This window comes from Rousettus aegyptiacus, unplaced genomic scaffold (assembly GCF_014176215.1).
Source record: "Rousettus aegyptiacus isolate mRouAeg1 unplaced genomic scaffold, mRouAeg1.p scaffold_m13_p_12, whole genome shotgun sequence".
In the NCBI taxonomy this organism is placed as follows: Eukaryota; Metazoa; Chordata; class Mammalia; order Chiroptera; family Pteropodidae; genus Rousettus; species Rousettus aegyptiacus.
Genome location: NW_023416287.1, coordinates 46271201 through 46291481, shown reverse-complemented (window position 1 = coordinate 46291481; position 20281 = coordinate 46271201). Strand labels below are relative to the sequence as shown.

At 42.6% G+C, this 20281-nt stretch overlaps 1 protein-coding gene across 1 annotated transcript; it reads left to right on the top strand.

Moving 5' to 3' along the window:
- Positions 1-272: 272 nt before the first annotated feature.
- CIDEA (cell death inducing DFFA like effector a) lies at positions 273-18024 on the top strand. Its single transcript, XM_016119909.1, has 5 exons — positions 273-336; positions 7708-7852; positions 8630-8776; positions 15064-15245; positions 17385-18024. The coding sequence occupies exons 1-5, from the start codon at positions 299-301 to the stop codon at positions 17530-17532; spliced, it is 660 nt and encodes a 219-aa protein (XP_015975395.1). The 5' UTR covers positions 273-298; the 3' UTR covers positions 17533-18024.
- Positions 18025-20281: the final 2257 nt, after the last annotated feature.

The following is a 20281-nucleotide window of genomic DNA, read 5'->3' as shown; positions in this document are numbered from 1 at the left end:
CAGAAAATGCAAGGCAAACATGCTGACATGCGAGCATCAAGTGACCCACAGAGCATCTGGAGTTCCAGGGTCCTGGATACTGTCTGTTTTCTGCAGCTCCCCTCGAGGGGGCCCGAATGGGCGCTCTCTCAGAACCCTAAGCCGCGACCTTCGGCAGAGACGAGCCCATGGCCAAGGTCCTTGCCCTGAGCCATCAGGCCGCAGCTGGCCAGCTGGCCGCGGCGGGGCGGGGCGGGCGGAGGCGCTTTAAGAGGCCGCCCGCACGGGTACAGTCCGCGCTTACAAGGTGACCTGAGTCATGGAGACTGCCCGGGACTACGCGGGAGCCCTCATCAGGCGAGTGCGCGCTTGCCAGGCTCACCACTACGCCTGTGCCCCTGAGCGATCAGCCCACCCCGCGCCCCAGAGCGCCCCCCTCCGCCTGCGCCCCGCACTCCCGTGAGCCCCACATCCCTTTCCCCCCTGAGCCCAGTCTCCGCGTGCGCCCCGCATCCCCGAGCTCCCCGAGGCCGGGGTCCTGGCGCACTCACCCACGCACCGGGCGCCCACGCCGCGGGCCAGCACTGAGAGCAGAGCCCCAACAGCCGCACGTCTTCTCCCGCGCCTCCGGCTAGCCGCAGGTGCCGAGGGTGGCGCGCCCGCGGTGCCCGGGCGTCCGCGTGACAGATGTGGCAGTGGTGCGGGAGGAGCAGCAACTCTTGCCTTAGCGGCAGCCGCGAGTGCACAAAAAAATGCCATCTCGGGAACTCAGGGCATCGTGCGCAGGCAGGGCTTCGCGGAGTCGTGCGGATCGCGACGGGAGCTGGGGCGCAGGGAGGGGCGCTGGCGGGGACTCTGGCGGCTCCGGGAGGCTTAGCACACCCCTTATGGGAAACTCGGGCTCTGGCCTCCGGGCTCCAAGTGGAGGATAGGCTGATCCGGAGGGTGCCTCGGGCACTAAAAACGCCCTGACCTCTACTCGCTGAGCCCACTCGGGTTTGTAAGGGAGTGTTTGGGGGACGCCTTCCTCATCTTCGCCGCACCCGAAGGCGATGACTCTGCCCACGGAAAAACCAGGGACTCGCGGACTCTGCAGCCTCTTTGCCCCGCTCCTCCTGATACGATATGAGGTCAAAGGCTTGGCAACATTCCTTTCCCCTTCCTGGGTTCATTTCACATCCTGATTTACCAACCAATCCTTGTTGGTAAGAGCCTAAAGATCCTGCATGACAGAAACTGTATAGATTTAAGGGAGGGATCGTGTTTCTTTGAAGATCTTCGAAATACTTCAAAGAGGATGGAGAAGCCCTTGAGTACTTTAAAATGCAGGTGACAATCCCGTTTGGATGGCGGGGTGGAGGGACAGGGTGGGTGAAAAGGAGAGAATCCTTTATGAAACTAGTGTGACCTATATAGGCTTCTGGACTTGGATTCTTAAAAGAGACTATGTGTAATACCCGAGGCTAAAAAAATAGCTACCCAAATGTAAAGATGATCAATCTGGACAGCACTGGTTTTCTCGTTTCAAAACAAAGACATAAGCTAAGTCAAGCAGTGGAACCCCAGGGAGAAAAACAGACTTGATTCATGCATCTTCCTAACATGGTTTATGCATAAAGGTAAAGCCCTTGATTTCTTTCCTGCTTTTCATCTTCTTCCAGCGCCACCCACTCCACACTCTCACTCCCATGGGTAACTGAACAGTTTGGAGTGCATCCTCCAGACTTTCCTCCCATGGCTGTACAAATCCATTCTCCAAGTTCCCCTGAACACTAAGGTGTTGGTAGGCTGATGGGTAGAGGGCACCTACTCCTCTGGTTTTGCCTGGAGCAGGAGAAGGCAATACCTGCAGAATAAAGGCTGACCCTACCCTTACACCTGACCCCTACAACACTGTCCCAAAATTTAAAGGTTTCCACAGGGTCAAGCGTGTGGTAGAAGCAACTCCCTGATGAAATTAATGTTGGCAAATTGAAACAAAAGGAAACATAACTCCTGAAATACTTTTCTTTTGAGCTTGGCAAGCTCTAGGTGTGAGTAACTATTTGTTGGGACGCACTGTTATTGTAGTTCTTTGAAAATTTTGCCTGCTTCCAAACTGAGCTGCTATAGCTGCTATAATTCTTTGGAATCTACCTGTTTCCAAACTAAACTGGAAGAAAACAATCTGTAATGTTTGTTGAAAGGAACACACTTTTCTTCCCTGCCCTTCTTTAAAACCATGTTTAGAGTGAAGATCTGTGTGAGCCGCAGGCAAGGTGCATTTGTTAATTATGGTCTTGGGGAATTCTCTCTCCTCTTAGTGCCCCTTAATTTAAACTGGCTGGTAGAGCTTGTCCTAATTCTGTCTTTTATTTGTAAATAACTGCATTTTGCCAAGAAAGTAACTTAATCAGTGTGCATATCATTTTTTAACAATCAGCTATGTGTAAGCAATTATCAAATTTTAAACAGTTGCTAGTTTTTTAATCATCTGTAATCACTAGAGGCCTTAGTCAAAACGAAAGCAGCCTGAGGTCTCTTAGCACACTCTGGACTTCAAGGATGTCCACCATTGTGTGTGTTGTCCCAAACAAAGTCTGCTCTGTCTTTGTGTCCCCTCAGTGATAACATTCATTCCAACCCTGAAGTTGTTATAAAGTTGATGTATTATATTTTGTGCAAAATAGCCATTTTTGTAGCTATTTACATCTTTCCTTTTCTTGAACAAGGAACTCTAGGTTTTGTCTAGCTGCCATTTCAGTACAAGCAACGAACTGAGTTTTCTACAACTATATCCCTGAGGCTCATGGAGACCTAGCCAGGGCTGACAAATACTTCCCAAGCCATCTTATTTCTCTGCATTCCTGTATTTGCCATCATCACTTCCCTTCCTAACATTCTCGTTGTTACTCTTAGGTTTGGCTATAGTTAGTTGACTTATATCCTACCTCTGTCTATGCTTAATTACTTCATATGGGTTCCTCCCTTTCCATCTAGTGATGAAATGTGGGGTTCCCTCAGATATTGTTTCACTCAGAATAGTTTCTGAGTAGTATCTTATCCAGCTGTATAGAGCCACTTCATCACTGCTGACACCAAAATGTTTCTCTCTGGCTCAGAGAGACCTTCCTTGTTCCTGGGCCTGCCTTTTCCTCCAGCACTTTCAGAATAAACATCAGTCCATAGGGTGCCTTATAAAGATATTTTCTTATGTCCTGTGGGGGTTAGCTTTGTTTTATTGGAGTCAAGTTTACGTCTGTCAGTCTGTGTTTGTTGTTTTATTTCACACACTTTTATAAGTTGAGGACTCCTCAGTTCCCTCAGGGAAAAATACAAAGACTCTCTATTTCCCTCCCTTCTGGGAAATATGCCACTTCACAGTTTTCAACTCTATGAAGTCTGATTTCTCTTATTGTCTTGATTTCCCCGAAATAACCTATTTCCTAGAACAGCTGTTTCCTTGTTTTCTTCCTTTTAGTGAGCTATTTCCCCCTCCTGCTTCACATGATCTTCTGCACTTTCCCAGGAGTTCTGGGTGACTGATGAGTGGTATATCTAAAAGCAGAATTCTAAAGCTTCTCAGCACTCCCATTTCAACATCGATACATTAAGAAACTGGGGCAGATAGGGAGAGATAACAACACATTTTAGGCATTGTGCTAATAGCCAGTGACATAAATTATTATATTAAGAATACCAAAAGTGAGTTGGATTAATATGTTGCTTTGTTTATGTAGCTAGCTATTTAACCCTGTGTTCATTAAGCTGAGCATATTCAGTATTTATACAGTATTTGTTAGATAGGTTTAGTGCACGTAAACTTTCATTTAACCCTTTTTTATGTTGTATATAGATAGTTCTGATTTTATATAATTTGACACATGAATTACTCATCCTGTTTCTTGGGAAAAAATGGCAACATTAAATTTTCATGTCTTCAAAGATTTTTTTTAATGTATGCTCCATAAGACTTTTCTCTAACAATCAGTTCTTGGTTAAGAAACATAAAAGGGAAGAAAAAGAATAAACTCAGTGTCCTTTTTAATCAAGGATGACTGTCTTGAGGGCAGTGTGAAGAGGGAGGGCCAAAAATAACTGCGAGTACTTATTTGTCAGAGGTTAAAATACAATAAGAACTTTATATAATTGGCTATGCTAGGTCACTGGAGCATTGGTGCTTCCTAAGGTGTGAGCATTTGCAGCCAGTGAAGGGATACGGGACTACAGCTAACTAGGTCAAAGCTGTTCGTGCCCACGAGGTATACCATTGACCGCCAGGGCCTGGACCTAAGATTCTAAGACATGAACTTTGTTCTCCCATTTCTCTGATTTTGTCCTAGTCTATCTTTCACTCAGTAACTAGCTCATGTGCCAACAGGGACCTAGGTGCTGTGGGGAAGTAATGTACAGACAAACTCTGGCCTCAGTAGACATAGATTCTGGAAGGTCTCGTGGGCAATGGCAATGTCTTCCTGCTCTAGGGGTGAGGCTCTCGCTGGTGAAGGTCCAGGGTCCCCTCTACTATAGGAGGTTTCGTACCTAGTAGGGAAGACACTGTGGTGCAAAAGCAGGAGCTGGATTCAAACCCCTGTGCTAACACTTGCTAACTCTGACCTTATTAGTTTCTTAATGCCCTGACTCTCAGTTTTCCTTATCTGTAATACTTGTCTTGTAGAGTTATTAGGCAATGCGCTAATGTATACAGTGTCTAAAACAGAGTGGAACTCATATCTATCTCCTCCTCTTAGGAGCTTCACCAGTGAGTTTAAGTTTCAGATGCTATGACGAGGTTGAGAACAAAGCCAGGTTCTAAATGTAAAGCATAATATGGGTAATCCTCGCTGCCCTGTCTACCAAGTCAGGAGGGATGAGACTGTGAGAAAATTCTCTGTAGTAACAGCTCAGCAGAATGTGGGCACCTTGTTCATTGTGTTGTGTAACCGAGGAATTTAGTGTAACTGCTTGAAACCAGGGCCAAAGTTTAGAGGCCGATGCCAGTCCCACTGCTGCGTCAGTTCAGGCTCTGATTTACTCCGTGGGTCTCTTGTCATTCTGATGGGGAGCCCGCGTAAGAGACCACTGACTGGGCACAATCCCTTTGCAGTTGCCTCCCTGGAAACAAAGTGCGCAGTGACTGTGGCGGCATAAAGGGAAAGGCACTGGGGGTATGAGCAGAGAACACTGCTATCCCATCAGCCGTCAGCCGTAAAGCAGATCCTCCTCAAGGTGCTCCCAAAGCTGTTTGCTGCTTGAGGTCTGAGGTCCAGAAAGATGATGTCCTACCTCTTTTCCATATTAACTAAGTCCCATTGAGAAACCACTCTGACCCTCAGTTTTCTCATCTGAGAAATGAGTAATACTTTCCTTCTAACGTTATGATAATTAGTTGACATATGTAAAGAACTAATACATTGCTGACCATAGCAAGTGCTCAGATGTGAGCACTTCTGAGGCACCAATGTGATGCTGGCTGAATATATTTCAAGCTAGACTCTTGCTCATGCCATAAGGATGAAGCATAGGCACTCACTACTATGGGGAACCTCCTGAAACTGCTGGTAGCATGAGCTTAACCTATGTCTGAGAGCTGGTTCATTAGGATACTATCAGTTGTTCATGTAGCAAATTACTTGATAAGTCATTGAATTTTCACTTGTGTCCATTTATAGAGCTTCAAGTTAAACAACATACTATATAAAAGTTCCATGCCTAGCACTAAAGTGGCATTATGGGAGATAAACAAAGAAGACTTTGTCCATAAGGAAATTCTAATGGGAAATAGTTGGGAAATAAAACATAGATAAATAAATGACGGTATGTGTGTGTGTGAAAATAAAGTGCTAAATCCTGGGTAATAGGCATTTGAAAACAGCATGGATGTTCTCTAGAATTTTAGCCTTCATTGGGTTAATCTTGACAAACTGTTGTAAGTGTCAGAAAGCAGTGATAGACTCACTTGGGATCTTCTAAAAGGTTGTCCTTTGGGTCATTCTCTGGAATCTCATTGTACAAGTATTTGTCTAAATTGTCAACAGCTATTTGAGCACCTGAAATGGGTGGGTGTGGAAATAGTACAGCACCAGGTGCTAGTCCCTCTGGGGTTACGGGGATTAAATGAGGTCATGTGTCACTTACCCTAGCACCCAGCCTGAAGCAAGATCTACCTGAAACATTGCTAATTTCAGTTTATATTCTCTTGAATTATTTATCTATGGATATATTCCTAAATATAAAATAGTCCACAGTCCTGGGTGAAAGCTCTTTACACGTTGCTAACCTGGTCCCCCTAAAGAACCACCTTCTAGTGCCGCCAGCAAGGCCTGTTTCCCTTTGGAGAGTCATGTTTAGAGAATTTCTTGCATGTTGGTTTAAAACAGGGGTCCCCAACTCCCGGGCCATGGACCAGTACTGGTCCATGGCCTGTTAGGAGCTGGGCCACCCAGCAGGAGGTGAGCAGCCTTCAAGCAAGTGAAGCTTCATCTGTATTTGCAGCTACTCTCTAGCGCTAGCATCACCACCTCAGGCTTCATCTCAGATCATCAGGCATTAGATTCTCATAGGAGCCCTGGTCCCTGGTGCCCAAAATCCTGGGGATCGCTGGAATAGTAAGCAGTGGTATGTCAAAGGTGGTTTCTCATTTCTTTAATTGCTATCGAAATCTTCTTATGTTCACCAATATGCAAACTTTTCTCATTCTTTAGTTAGTAACTAGTAGTGCGTGGCCATCTAGATTACCTTTAAGAGGCAAAGAAAGGATGCTTGGAACTGAATGCCAGCTCTGGCGCCTGCCAGCTGTGGGCAGCTAGCTCACTGGCCTGGTTTCCTCATCTGCAAATTGAGAAAACTAGGAATGTTACAGTTTTCTGAAGATTAAGTGAATTATTATTTATAAAGCAAAATATGTATTTGTTTAATAACTTATAAAGTAGTAAGCATCTTAACAGCTATTTCTCATTTATCCATTTTATTACTTTTTTATAGTTACTAGGTAACTAGAATTTAATAACCAAAGGTTGGGGAGTTTTTTCCTCAGAAAATTATGTCTTCGTTTGGTTTTGCTAGTGTTCCTTTCTTTCTCTGTGTTCTTTTTTATAAAGAAACTTCAAACTAATTGTTTGATAAATGTGGAAATTACTTCGAAGAGTCATATGACATATGGCCCAAAGTTCTTTTTCTTCTTGTTATTCCAGTTATTCTGGTGTTCTATTGTTTCTCATGTATCTTAAGTTAATGTTTTCAAATTGGTTTATTGCTGTAGTGATCAATGTCTGGCTTTGCAATTTCTGGCTTAGTCTTATTGTACAAATATGGAACTAGCTTTGCTTAGCTACTCCATGGTCTCTAGAAACTATTTTCTTAGATTTTTCAGCTCTAAAACCCATGTTTGCAGAACATAATTTTTATTTCTTTTTTGAGTTTGATGCCTTTATCATTCCTTCTCAACTAGTTACTTCAAAGGCTTTGAATGTTCAGGTAAAGTAGCTATCATGATGGTTGTGTTTTTAATTTTATGTATTGTTTGTTCCTGGGATATTGGGAGATAGAGATAGATAGGTGATAGATAGATAGATAGATAGATAGATAGATAATAGATAATTTTTAATAATTCCCCAACCATTGAATTTCTTTCTTTTAGATACAAATATTGAAATCATTTTTATTTCTGTGTATTTCAAACCTCTTCTTAAAGACTCTTTGTAAAAAGTAATGTCAAATATATTTTTTACTTTTCTCCTCCATTTCTAGGCCCCTGACATTTATGGGATCACAGACGAAAAGAGTTCTGCTTACTCCCCTCATGCATCCGGCTCGCCCTTTCCGAGTCTCCAACCACAACAGAAGCAGCCGGAGGGGGGTGATGGCAAGCAATCTGAAGGAGCTCCTCAGCAAGGTACCATGGGCTGCAGAGCTTCTCACCAGTCCTCAGAAGACACAGGGTCTTCGGTACTAAGCCAGTGTAGAGACAGAAATGTCCATGTCTTGGCCTTGGAAAGTCTGAGAGGGCCATTTCTAAGTGGTTAAAGGACAATGAAAGAATAAAAGGAAACAATATTGCATTTCTGTACCATAAACAATTTAGGTATAGAGACCAAAACCTTAAAAACAGTAGTCAGTTAATAATGTAGCTTTGTTTCTTTGATAAGAGAGAATATAGAGAAGCAGCAGACTTTGGAAATCTGTTCTTTGTTATAAAGGCCAGGGAAGAATATTCCTTAATCTAAAAGTGTCCTAGATGACCAAATAAGGAAGAATCTCATGGAGACATAACCTAGACACAGACATCCACAGAAACGAGATATGAGTGTTTAATACAAAGGCTCTGAAACAAAAGAAACAATATGCCACGTGAGACTCAGGCTTCTTAAATATCATATTGTAGGATTTTAATTTTTATTGGTTGAAATAAGTAGGTAATTTTAGAAACTGTAAATATTATTAAATGTAATCTCATGTCATTGAAATTTCTGAAGAAGATAAGTCCCTTAAAAACCTTAACTTCTCTTTTTCCAAGCCAAGATCGAATCATACCAATTAAGGTATATCCTGACCATTAAAATTTTATCAAAATCAGCCAACTCTTCTGAAACTATAATATAATCAATGGCTGTGAGCAGTCAAAATGGAATCTCCTGTTTCATTCCACGTCTCTAATGTGTTGACAACCTAGACCCTGGACGCCCTGCTTATCACCAGTGGGCTGGTCACTTTGGTGTTGGAGGAAGATGGCACCGTGGTAGACACAGAAGAGTTCTTTCAGACCTTAGGAGACAACACACATTTCATGATCTTGGAAAAAGGGCAGAAGTGGACACCGGTAAGCAAACAGCTACTGAGTAGACTTTTCACCTGCAAAAGTGAATTTCCTACTTTGGTGCCGACTTGCTCACTTTCTAAATATATCCTTTATATTTGCCTAAGAACTGGATCTACCACCTTCAAAGGGATTCTTATAAGTATTTTAGAAATGTAGCATCTTTGTGAACTTGGGCTGTATGGTTTAGAGCAAAGAATTTTGAGGGACGAACTTTGACCAGTGAGTAGCTATAGATCTTGTTAAAGCCTATAGATATGACCTGTTGACCATTCACTGACTCTGTCCTTAGGAGGCTGACAAGCTAACATAGCCAAGGAAATTAAGTAGGGGGGGGGGTGTGCATGAATACAGTGAGTTAGAAAAGTAAAGAAATAGAATAAAGGCTTCTACTTCTGTGGAAACTATACATTATATATCTCGGAAAACCCTCGCACTAAAAATGTAAAGCAAAATATTAAAAAACATATTTTTATATGCCTAAGAAAGGGAAATCCTCAGAAGCCAAAGATTTTATAGGAGCCGGAATCCAGAGAGGAAAGTAAACACTGAAGCTGATGTCTCACCTGTGAGCCTCTCACCTGCGGGCATCCACTGACCTCAATGACTAAGGGCTTCAGTTTTTTTTTTTTTTAGATATGGTTTTACTCACTTTATTTTAAATTTATTTATTTTAATTAGTTTCAAGTATACAGTACATTGGTTAGATGTCTATATAGTTCATAAAACATTTTCCCCAATTGCTCTCTCCCTCCTCTGATCCTCCATCAAGCCAACATATTAATGCTAACTGCATTCCCTGTGCCGTGCTCCCCATCCCCATGACCGTCCTTTTTATTCTTTAGATTCCACATATAAGTGAAATCATATAATGTTTATCTTTCTCTGTCTGATTTAAATACCTTCTAGGTCCACAAAGCAATATCTTTTTCCATCTCCTTCCTTTTCATATGTAGGCGTTTTGTTTTCTTATCCTCTCAGCCACTCTGTCTTTTGGTTGGAGCACTTAATTCTTTTCCATTTAAGGTACTTATTGATAGGAATGTAGTTGTTACCATTCTTTATTCCTGTTTTTGATATATGTTTTTTCTTCTTAAGGAAGTTAAGGGCTTCAGTTTTGATGGATGCTGGGAGGACAGGAGACAAAGTCTTAGGCTAAAAGAAAGTGGGGTCAGGGTAGAGATGCCCACATAAAGCAAAGAATCTTAGCAAGTTCTCTTCTGAGAATCCGTGAGACAGCTGCTCTCATGAGGTTTTAGGGACTGTTGATTCCAAAATCACCCAAGCTGAGAGTTTAGTTTACAGAGACCCAGGGAGGGAACTTCAGTGGAAGGAGGTTACTCATTTTTATTCAAATGATCTCTCCTTCTAGTCCCATTGATCCAGGGTTGATGTGCCTCCAAATAACTAGTAGGAGCAAATAGGCTCAAAATGAATTTAACCCAGGCCTCAGAGCATTTTTATTCCTAAAGTTCCAACAAATATGAGTTCACAATAAAACATAAAACATACGGACTTGGGTACTGTATGTGAGAGTAAGCAGAATTAACAAAGCCAGGCCTGTAAAGAACTCAGATTTGAATCATCAGTGTAAAATAAGTATATTTAAAATGTTCAAAGAAATATAAAAAGCAGTTTAAAGTAAGAAGAAACAAGAGAAAATGTAAAAAAAGAGAGAGACTTGGAAGGATTGAATAGAATTTCTGGAAATGAAAAATTAGCGATTAAAATAAATGAAGACTTGGACAGGACTAAAGCTAATGAAAGACCTAGGAGATAAGTCTAAGGAAGATACCTGCAATGTAACACAAAAAGAGAGAGGTGGAAAACAGGAAGGAAGTTGGAGACATGACTGAGGAGATCTAATGCATTAATTTTTTAAAACAAGATACAATACACTAACCACTTTTTTAAATGATAAATTCAACTCCATTAAGAATTTTGTTCATCAAAAGATACTATAAAAGAAGTAAAACAAAAGTCACAGTGGGCAGAAGGTGTTTTCAACATAACCTGACAAAGGATTAGTATTCTGCAAATTTAAGGAAATCACACAAATCAATAATAGCAATAACAGATAAACCAATATTAAAATGAACAAAAAATAGACAGGCATTTGTAGAATGAATAATAAATCATAGGAAAATGCTCAACCTCATTGGTGACTAGGAAAACAAGTTAAGATCACAATAAGACACCCTTTTACACCATCATTGTTAGGTTTTCAAATTTTTTCCATATTTAAGATATGGAGCGATGAACTTTCTTATGCTCCCACTATTAACTGTGTAAAACAACTTGTCTTTATCCCATAGAGTTGAACTGAACAAGTCCATTTCTAGATATATATCCAGCATATGATACCCAGCCACATGCTTCTATGTAAATATGCATAAATAAACACACTGTTGTATATACATTGAATAGAATATACAACATTCGATGTTTATAAACTGCTGTGAAAATACGTAAAGTACAGCTACAGACATCTGATCAACTATGTTAAGTGAAAACATGGCAGAATAATACATTAAACGAGTGGTCCTCAAACTTTTTGATCTTCCTTTATACTTTTCAAAATTAATAAAGACCCAAATAGCTTACGTTTATGTGAATTATATCAATAGAATCTATTGATATTCATCAATCAGAGGTTCTCAACTGGGAGTGATTTCGACCATCAGGGAACATTTGGCATTGTCCAAAGACCTTTTTTGGTTGTGACAGCTGGGGCAGGGATACACTACTGGCATCTAGCAGGTGGAGACCAGAGATACTACTAAATATTCTACAATGCACAGGATAGCCCCTATGATGAAGAATTATCTGGCCCCAAATGTCAGAGTGCCAAGGATGAGAAAGTATAAGCCATAGGTATATATATTTCACATAATCAAAGTTAAAATTGATAAATTTAAAAAATGTATTATTTCATTAAAAATAATAACCCAATACAAATGAACAGAAATAATGTATTTTTATTAAAAATAATTATTTTTTAAAACAAAAATATTTAATGAGGCATAACATTGTTTTACATTTTTGCAAATCTCTATAATGCCTCATCTAATAGAAGACAGCTAAATTCTCCTATCTGCTTCTGTATTCAATCTGTTGTAATATATTGTTTTGATGGAAGTATGTGAAGAAAATATGATCTCACATATATATGTAGTTGGAAAAGGAAAGATTATTTTAATGGTCTTTTCAGATCATTGAGGATATTCTCCTCTGATACTACACCGAAAGTCAACAAATGCTGGTTGTATAAAGGCTGGTGCAGTGTGGAACCTGAAGGCACACCTGTGGGGCTTGCCTCCTCTGTGATGGTGGAATTCATAGGTCAGTCTAGCACTTTAATGGATCTTTTTGGCAGGGATGACTTTGTAACATCGTGCATTGATCCTTTAGAAAATATTGGTTCACTGAGTTATGCAGGTTTTCCAAATGTACTACTTGTGAGAGAATGAGAACAAAAAGGCAAATTGCATAATAGTGTTTCTTATAAAAATAGTTTTGATCTCTCAATCCCCAGAAAGAGTCTCAGGATCCCCCCAGGGGCTTCTAAACCACACTTTGAGAATCTCAGCATTTAACCATTTATAGATAATTCAAAAATATATAAAATTAGCTACATAATATTTAAGATACACATGGATAAATATAAAAAAGTAAGAGAATGATGCACAACTTAGATGGTTTCCTCTTTGGAGGTAGAGGAACATAATTTGGAGAGGCACAGAAGGGTGATAATGTTTTGTCTTATACGGAGTGGGTATATCGATCATCTTATTATTCCTTATTTTTACATATATGTACACTTCTATACATGTCAAATACTTAATAACAGAATTTTCTAACTAAAAGAAAAACTATAAATCAGTATAAAAAGCATAAATTAAATATACATATTTATGTATGTATGTGTACGTACATATATATGCACACATACGTATATCTTTAAAGCAAGTGATTATGCTACTAGATTGGAAGATCATGGGGTCAGTTAGATAAATCTTTTAAAAGACAATCTTAGACTGTACTGCTTCTTGTTTGAGGGCAGAATAATGGCCCCCAAATATGTCCTTGTCCTAATCCTGGAAGCTGTGAGTGTTACTTTACATGACAAAAAGGATTTGGCAGATGTGATTAAGTTAAAGCTCTTGAGATGGGGAGATGATCCTGGATTACCCACTGAGCCAGGTAAACACAGAGTCTTTTTAAGGGGGATGAAGAAAGGCCAGAGTAAGGGCCAGAAGCAGAAAAAGAGAAGGAATGATGTGAGGAAGGGCCACAAGCCAAGGCATGCAAGCAACTCTGGAAGCCAGAAAAGGAAAGGAAACCAATTCCCCCTGAAGCCTCCATAAGGAACCAGCCTTGCCGTCTCACTTTGGACTCCCAACCTTCAGACCTATGAGAGAATAGATTGGTGTTGTTTTAAGCTATTAAATTTGTGATAATTTGTTATAGCAGCCACAGGAAACTGATTCAGACAGGAAGGTATGCTGTTTGTTTGTTTGTTTGTTTGTCTGTTTTTGTATATGAGACATTCAGTTACTAAGGGTAGTTGGTTAATATGTGACATGTATAAGCCCCCAGAATGGGTGGATGCTGGGATACCCAGCTAAAGTATAGGGTAGTGATGGGGTGCAATGGATACAAATAAGTCTGTGATGTGACGGTTCAAGGAGGAGCCTAAGGCCATTTCAGTCTAGTAGCCACCTGAGCTACATGTGATTTGGGATTGGAGTCTTCTCTCGTCCTCCGCTTTTCAACTATCTTCCTTTGGATAGGAAATAGGCACCTCACAGCTGATTATAGGTCCTACCCAACTTGGAGGTGTTTTTACCAGTGAAGCCAATTATATTTGACTTGAGAATGTTTTGCCAAGAAATAGCCACCAGAGGTCTCCCTTCTTCAGTCTAAATGCCTTAGAGCCTGTGAGGAAGTAGCTCTTAAAGCACTTTCTGGAAGAGTGCTCAGAGACGGTCATTTCCTTCTTCCTTAGTCAGCGGATTATAGAACTCCATACACCCAGTGTTAGATCATCAACGGATTAACTTTGTAAGCGCATGTTAATTTTGATTTAAAACCAAGACTCAAGGAAGACATTTCGAGAAAGTAAGATAAATTTTTCATAAAGCAGAGGAACATGGGGCAATAAAAAAGGGTTGTAGCAGGATTATATGTGAAAACCCCTTTTGATTCTGTAATTTTGATTTTTAAAAACAATGTTTCCTAGATGATGGAGAGTTTGTGCCCTCTAAAGTAAAGAGGCCAAGAACCTCTTGTGTATTAAACAACGGGCAATGACCAGAATCTCTCTTGGCTCTATGTTTCATGTGAGAGGAAAGAAGAGTGGCTCTAGGGTTTGGTTACATTTAGGAGAATTTACGTTTTAACTTCAAATATCATTGTCATTATGAATTTAACGTTCATAAACTCAACTACTCCCAACCCCAGATGTTCCTGAGAGTGAGTAACCCTATTGATTTATGTAAATTTGAATCCTGAATGTCACAAGGTCCCTTCTCGGAGCAAACCCATAGGAGGATTAGCCCCCCCCCGCCTGGGATTTGTGCCCTGAGACAGCTTTCATCTTGTTCCTTCCACGATTTTGGTGGGGGAGATTATATTGCAGTGCTGTTTATAAACTGCGGGACTTATAAAGATCTTTGACTTTCTCCTCCCAACCTAAAGGGTCTGTGATGTTTCAGGTACACTGAGAGTAGATAGTGTAATCGAACAGCTTTGGTGTCTCCAAGAAGTCCACTCTCATTCAGGGTAGTTACTAGAAAATAGGGCAAGCCCTGAGAAAGTTCTCATTTTGCCCCTTACTGTAGCCTTGTGATTCTGAAACTTTCTGCCCAGAAGTCTCTTATAAAATGGAAATAATGCTGCCTGCTTCTCTTTAAGTAGACCGTGTCATAGTCATGAGACTGCCCACGTCAATGAAGTAACCAAGGTGGCCCTCAGTGACCAGTGTGTCTCCAAATACCATGTGGCAACCATTCATTGATCCCTGGGTATTGAAACCTAGGCCTCAAAGCTGAATCGCGGTCAGGGGAGTCACTAAACTCAAGGAAGATGAAGGAAGGATACTTTCTTATGGGTTTGGACATGGTAGCACAGTATAAGAATATTGTTCTGCTAAAAACATTAATAATTAGCAGCTTAGTCACTAACAGGTTTTAAACCGACAGTCAAAACTAGCATAAAACCAGGATTATAGGATTCGTATGTCATAGGTGGGCCGCTTCTTAAGTCTCCTCCTCCTGTCACTCTTCTAGGGTAGTAACTACAGCCCCGCTCACCAGCAGCCAAAGAAATCAGGAATAGCAAGAATCACCTTCGACTTGTATAAGCTGAGTCCCAAGGATGTCATTGGCTGCCTCAACGTGAAAGCCACCATGTATGAGATGTACTCTGTGTCCTATGACTTCCAGTGTACTGGGCTCAAGGCCTTGCTGAGGTAACAGACTTTGGGGTCAACTTTAGGGTCTGGTAACTGCACAAAGCATGGTCCAGTGGCCCGTTCCCAGCTTGTTCCTCTGCATTCCCAGGGCCGAGCCTCGAGGAGGCTCGTGACTGATGTGACTGATAGTTGTTCACTCTAATTCACATTCTTGTACAGAAGTTTAACTCTTATGCTGGACATATTTCAGACAACAGAAAGTCTTGGGCCAAAATATACCTTTTTTTCCCTCCAAAGACCATTAAATACTTAATGGAAACAAAAATCTAATAAATGTGAAGAACCAAGTTTCTCTTAAACACTAGGGCTGTGTAATTTTAAACCTTAGTTCTAAGCAGTGACACTAAAACCAGAGCTGTGGAGATTCTGACTTGGTTTGAACAGAGTAGCCATCCAAACCTGGGTACTCTTTTGCATGTATTTCTGTATTACTGCTAAATGGAAGCTAGTGGTAAAGTGGCATGGGAACATGGCTGGGGGTGGGCTGGCTGCACAGCATTACAGGGAAGCCTATAGAAGGCAGATCCCCAATGCATACTCCAACCCTAATGAACGAATTCTGTATGTTCACCAGAAACACCCCATATGTATAACCAGGATGGACACCTTGCAACCGAGCCCTGGACTGAGAGAGATTTCTGAAGTCTCTCCCAGCCTTGCCTCTGATCGAGTGGTGTGACCTTCAATAGGTTACTTAATTTCTCTGAGGCTTGATTTCATCGTCTTTTAAAGGAGAAGTTACAAAGTCTCCAAATACATCTATATCTAGCCCTCCAGTTAATTTGCCATTGATTCTCTACAGCACTAATTTTCTGTGGAGGGATGGGTGGAAGGAGAGACTGACCGTGGCAGAAGGTCTTTGAAGCTGGTCTAAAAAGGTTGCAACTGCTGACTCCAGTGCTCTGTGCATAGCCCCTCTGGGCAGCAGCCTGCCTACTTCCTTCAGGGTACTGGCTCATGCTCTCTACTGTCCCAGGAGCCTGCTCTGATCTTCCTAGAGCACAACCCCAAGAGGGAAAAGGGGCTTTGGAAATGAGGCTTCCCTCCTCTAATGGGTCTCCAGGCCCCAACACTAGGTCAGCTTGGCTGTAGCTTCTGTGTGGCCTCCATTTCCCACCATCAGCAGCTGACTCCTAGACAACTGTCATTGTCCTAGTGTTGAAATATTGACTCTCAGGAGAGCTCCCTCTTTTTGCTGAGATGAGAGAAAATAGCTTGATTGTTTGACTTTTAAAGTGAGACAGGAGAATTCCAACAACTTAGAAAAGTACGATGAGGAAGTAAGCCTCACCTAAAATTCAGCCTTCTTGTCACTAATTCTTACCATCTGATAGATCTGATGACACCACAAATAGCCACAGAAGTCACAACTATTCCCAAACCAAAGCCATTGCCTACCAAGGGCCCTTTCTGGGATGCCAGGAGCAGAGGGCTGTCCCAACCAGTTCTGGGGCTGGGCTTCTTATGAAGTGACAACCTTTAAAACTGAAATGAAACCCTTTAGATTTGGACTCAGTAGGGAATAAGATTTTTAGTTAGAGTCACTTTCTTAGTCTGAAATAACAAAATTGCCAGACTCAGCCTTAGAATGTAGATGCCACAACAGAGTCAAGTTGGGATGTCCCAGCCCCTTAAGCTAACTGGTCATAGGATCACGATTTCAGTTTTTGTAAGACGTTTCTTCAGCCTGACTTCCCCTTTCACGCCTGATTTGACTGATTTCAGTAACAAGCCCCACACACCCAAGGCACCAGAATAAGCAAGTGGCTGAAGGATAGGACACAGTGTGTACACTCAGGAGAACAGTCTGTCAACTCGGCACTTTCTAGTTACTGAGCAACAGGCCACATTTGGAAGTGACTAGTGGAAGGGTAGTCCCGGTTAGTGGCATCAGTGTCACCTAGGGGCTCACCAGAAATACAGATCCCTGCTCTGACGCAGACCTCACCAGTCAACATCTGTATGTCAGAGAGCACAGTGGGAATCAGGGGATGTCAGCATGGCCTGCTCTGAGCACGTGTTTGGTGGTGGGGGAGAGGCGGGGGGCCGGGAGAGTTGTGAAGAATTCTCATGCCCTCTGTTTCTTACTGGCCCAGAACTGCAAGCCTGACGCGTGCCTTTGTCCCTCTGTTGCAGGAGCCTGCTACGGTTCCTGTCCCATGCTGCCCAAGTGACCGGACAGTTTCTCATCTACATAGGCAAGAACATGCTTCGAGTGCTAGGGGACACAGAAGAACAGTCTTCTCCCAGGCTACACTCCAGGCAGAAATTCAAGGTTGGATAGAGTTGCACTTTGAGAGGCTCAGTTGGCTTTGACCCATTCGTTCCCTCTCAAATGATGAAATTGGAGATGCTTATGTTCCCTTATGCACCATATACTCATGCACTTCTAGGCTGTCCGTCACTTCTGCTCAGGAGTGACACCGGGGTGAAAAGAAAGGGGCTTGATGGCACACACCACGAGGTCTGTGCAGCAGGAGGCCCTGAGGGGAGGAGACATGTAGGGGCCCCATTTGGGGAGGAAGGGACCCAAGAGCAGGAATGTCTTAGGTGGCTAAGGAGCAACATGCACATACATTAAGCCCTTTTGGCTCCTCGCCTCTTGAAATAAATCAATCACAAGAGTTACTTTTGATATGTGTAATAATTTCTGGTATCTCTTTTATCTTCCAAAAACAAACAAACAAACAAAACATTTCATAGAGAAGCAAAACTCAGCCAGAAATCTTCTGCTAACAGATATAATCACTTTTAAGTCTTTACTAGTACATGGTGCAGCAGAATTAAGGAGCTGTTAAATGTTTTTTGTGTGTTTTTTTTTTAAATGTGTGAGTCCTGAATGAGCTCCAATGGGACCCAAAAACTGATGGAAGGTCTCCAAGTAGCATTTTCAACCTTTTTCTTAAAAACAAAACAAAACAAAACAAAACAAAAAAACAACAACAAAACAAACAAAACAAAAAAACTGCTTGAAAGCTAGACCTGATGCATTAATACTAGTGGACCATGTCTTCACTTCCTAATTGTTGCCTGTGTTCTCACTCGAGACCCTTGGTTGCAAGTGACAGAACTCTGACCCAGGCTGCCATAAGCTAAGATGCAGCCAAGGACAGCAGTAGTGGCTCTAACTGAAGGCACGGCAGACACAGGCACTCAAAGAAAGTGTCCAGGAATCTATCTTTCCAACTCCTGGTCCTGTTTTTCTCTGAGTTGGCATCATCTTCAGGCAGGCCCTCCTTACATGGAAGCAAGAATGTCAACCCCACAGGCCAAAGTCCTGGGCTCCCTCCCAGCAGAACACCCTGAAACAGGCCCCTCACATAGTCACCAAAACTGGTGTGCCATTCAGGGCCACATGACAGGGAAGGCTAGCCCCAACCATGCGGGTTGGGTGGGGAGACATGGCTCCCCAAGGAAATGGGAGTGCTGTTATTAGAATAAGGGTAACAGGTGCTAGGAGACAAATTTATTCAGATTTGTGGGTTTCATATGAAGAAATTTTGTTGCATGTAGCTTCCTCCTTTCCTGGCTGATAGCTCAGCCACAATGAAAAGATGCCACAGGCTGTCTTGGAACCCCAGCAGCAAGGGTCTCCTGCACCCTCACCATTCCGGTGATCATGCCCATTGTCAGACCTTCCCTGGGGAGCCTAGATGTCCTTCCCTTCAGAAACACAGTCCAGAGTCTCCCTCTGAAGTCACTGTGACCAGCATCCGTTCCTGTTCTGGGTCTGAGCTACCTACTTGGAGAAGGGGCCAGGCACTGGCAACCTGCAGGCAGGAGAGGCAACAGTAAAGGAACCTCTGCAACATTGCCAAAATTCAGCCTCTTCTGCTAACATAGTGAAAAAAATGTGTTGTAGCGGAAAATGCATCGTTTTTGCTCTCCTCCGATAATGATATGCCGCTGTTGGTAGAGGGAGTTTCACAGACTGCTCAGATGCACTCCCTGTGCTGTGTGTACGAGAGCCTCCTTTGTAAATTGTTTGCTATATAAGGCGCTCCACCAAGAGCCCTTCCCATCACTGGCAGCTGATGCAGTTCATGCTAAGGGACATTGCCCCAGAAGCTGCTTGCGTCTCAGGCGGGAACTCAGGGGCACCTTCCGAGGAGCGCTCTTTTGCCTCTCCCTGACTGTGGGCTTGCGTCACTTCCCAAGGATTCAGCAGTCTTGGAGAGTCACTGCCTGGCTTCCAAAAAAGGAATTTTCACTGAAGTGCCTGATGCCATTGACTCAGCGTGGCTCTCAGGCTCTCACTCCTGGGTCCTTTTCCTCACGCAATCCAGAGGGCGCCCGTGCCTGGTTCAAGGGGGGATTAAGCAAAAGGAGAACATGGAAGTGCCATCTCATCGTGGAAAGGGGCTTAATTCAAAAGAACTATTTAGAATCTGAGTGTTTCTGAACTAGCTGAGACCTTTCCCCAATCCTGTGACTTATTGGGACAGCCCAGGAGGAAGAGGCCTCTCCAGAACCCTCTGGAAGGTGTATGGGGCTCTGGGTGCGAATGCACAAGGCCAGTGGAGTGGGGGCTGTGAAGCCTGAGTCTGTTGACATGAAAGGCTTTGGAGACCCCTTTGTGAGACTGTTGATGGGAGAAACCAGCAGAATTTAAACTTGCTCTGTTTATAGGAAACATCTCAACAGGTGCTACTCCCTCTCTGATCCAGATTAGGTAATGTGCATTCCAAAGGTGACACTTTCTTGTTCTAATCTTAGTCTTCCTTCAACCTACATTTAGCCCACTCGCTTGGAGAAAGGCGTGGTCCAGCTGTTGGTCCGGCTGCTGGCAGAGGCTACAGGGCTGCCTTAAACTGCAGCGCTGCATGCTGCAGGGCAGACAACAGCAAGCAAGGACTGCAAGAAGGTGCTCCAGGGCTTTGGGCGTCACCAGTACTTAAGTCATTCATTGAGTCTGCTCCCGTGTCATGTGTCCCTTTCAAGGGCTCAGGATCTTTCTGTGTGCCTTTGATGGGGCCAAGTTCCACAGCTCCAATTCATTTACTTCTAGAATCATAACTCAGAAAAACAGGAAA

What these genes read in the sequence shown, in the direction of transcription:
- CIDEA (XM_016119909.1), top strand. Translation starts at nt 299, where the DNA reads ATGGAGACTGCCCGGGACTACGCGGGAGCCCTCATCAG. An exon ending in TGAAGGAGCTCCTCAGCAAG is followed by an intron (nt 7,853 to 8,629) that starts GTACCATGGGCT and finishes TTGACAACCTAG; the next exon opens with ACCCTGGACGCCCTGCTTAT. An exon ending in AAGGGCAGAAGTGGACACCG is followed by an intron (nt 8,777 to 15,063) that starts GTAAGCAAACAG and finishes TCACTCTTCTAG; the next exon opens with GGTAGTAACTACAGCCCCGC.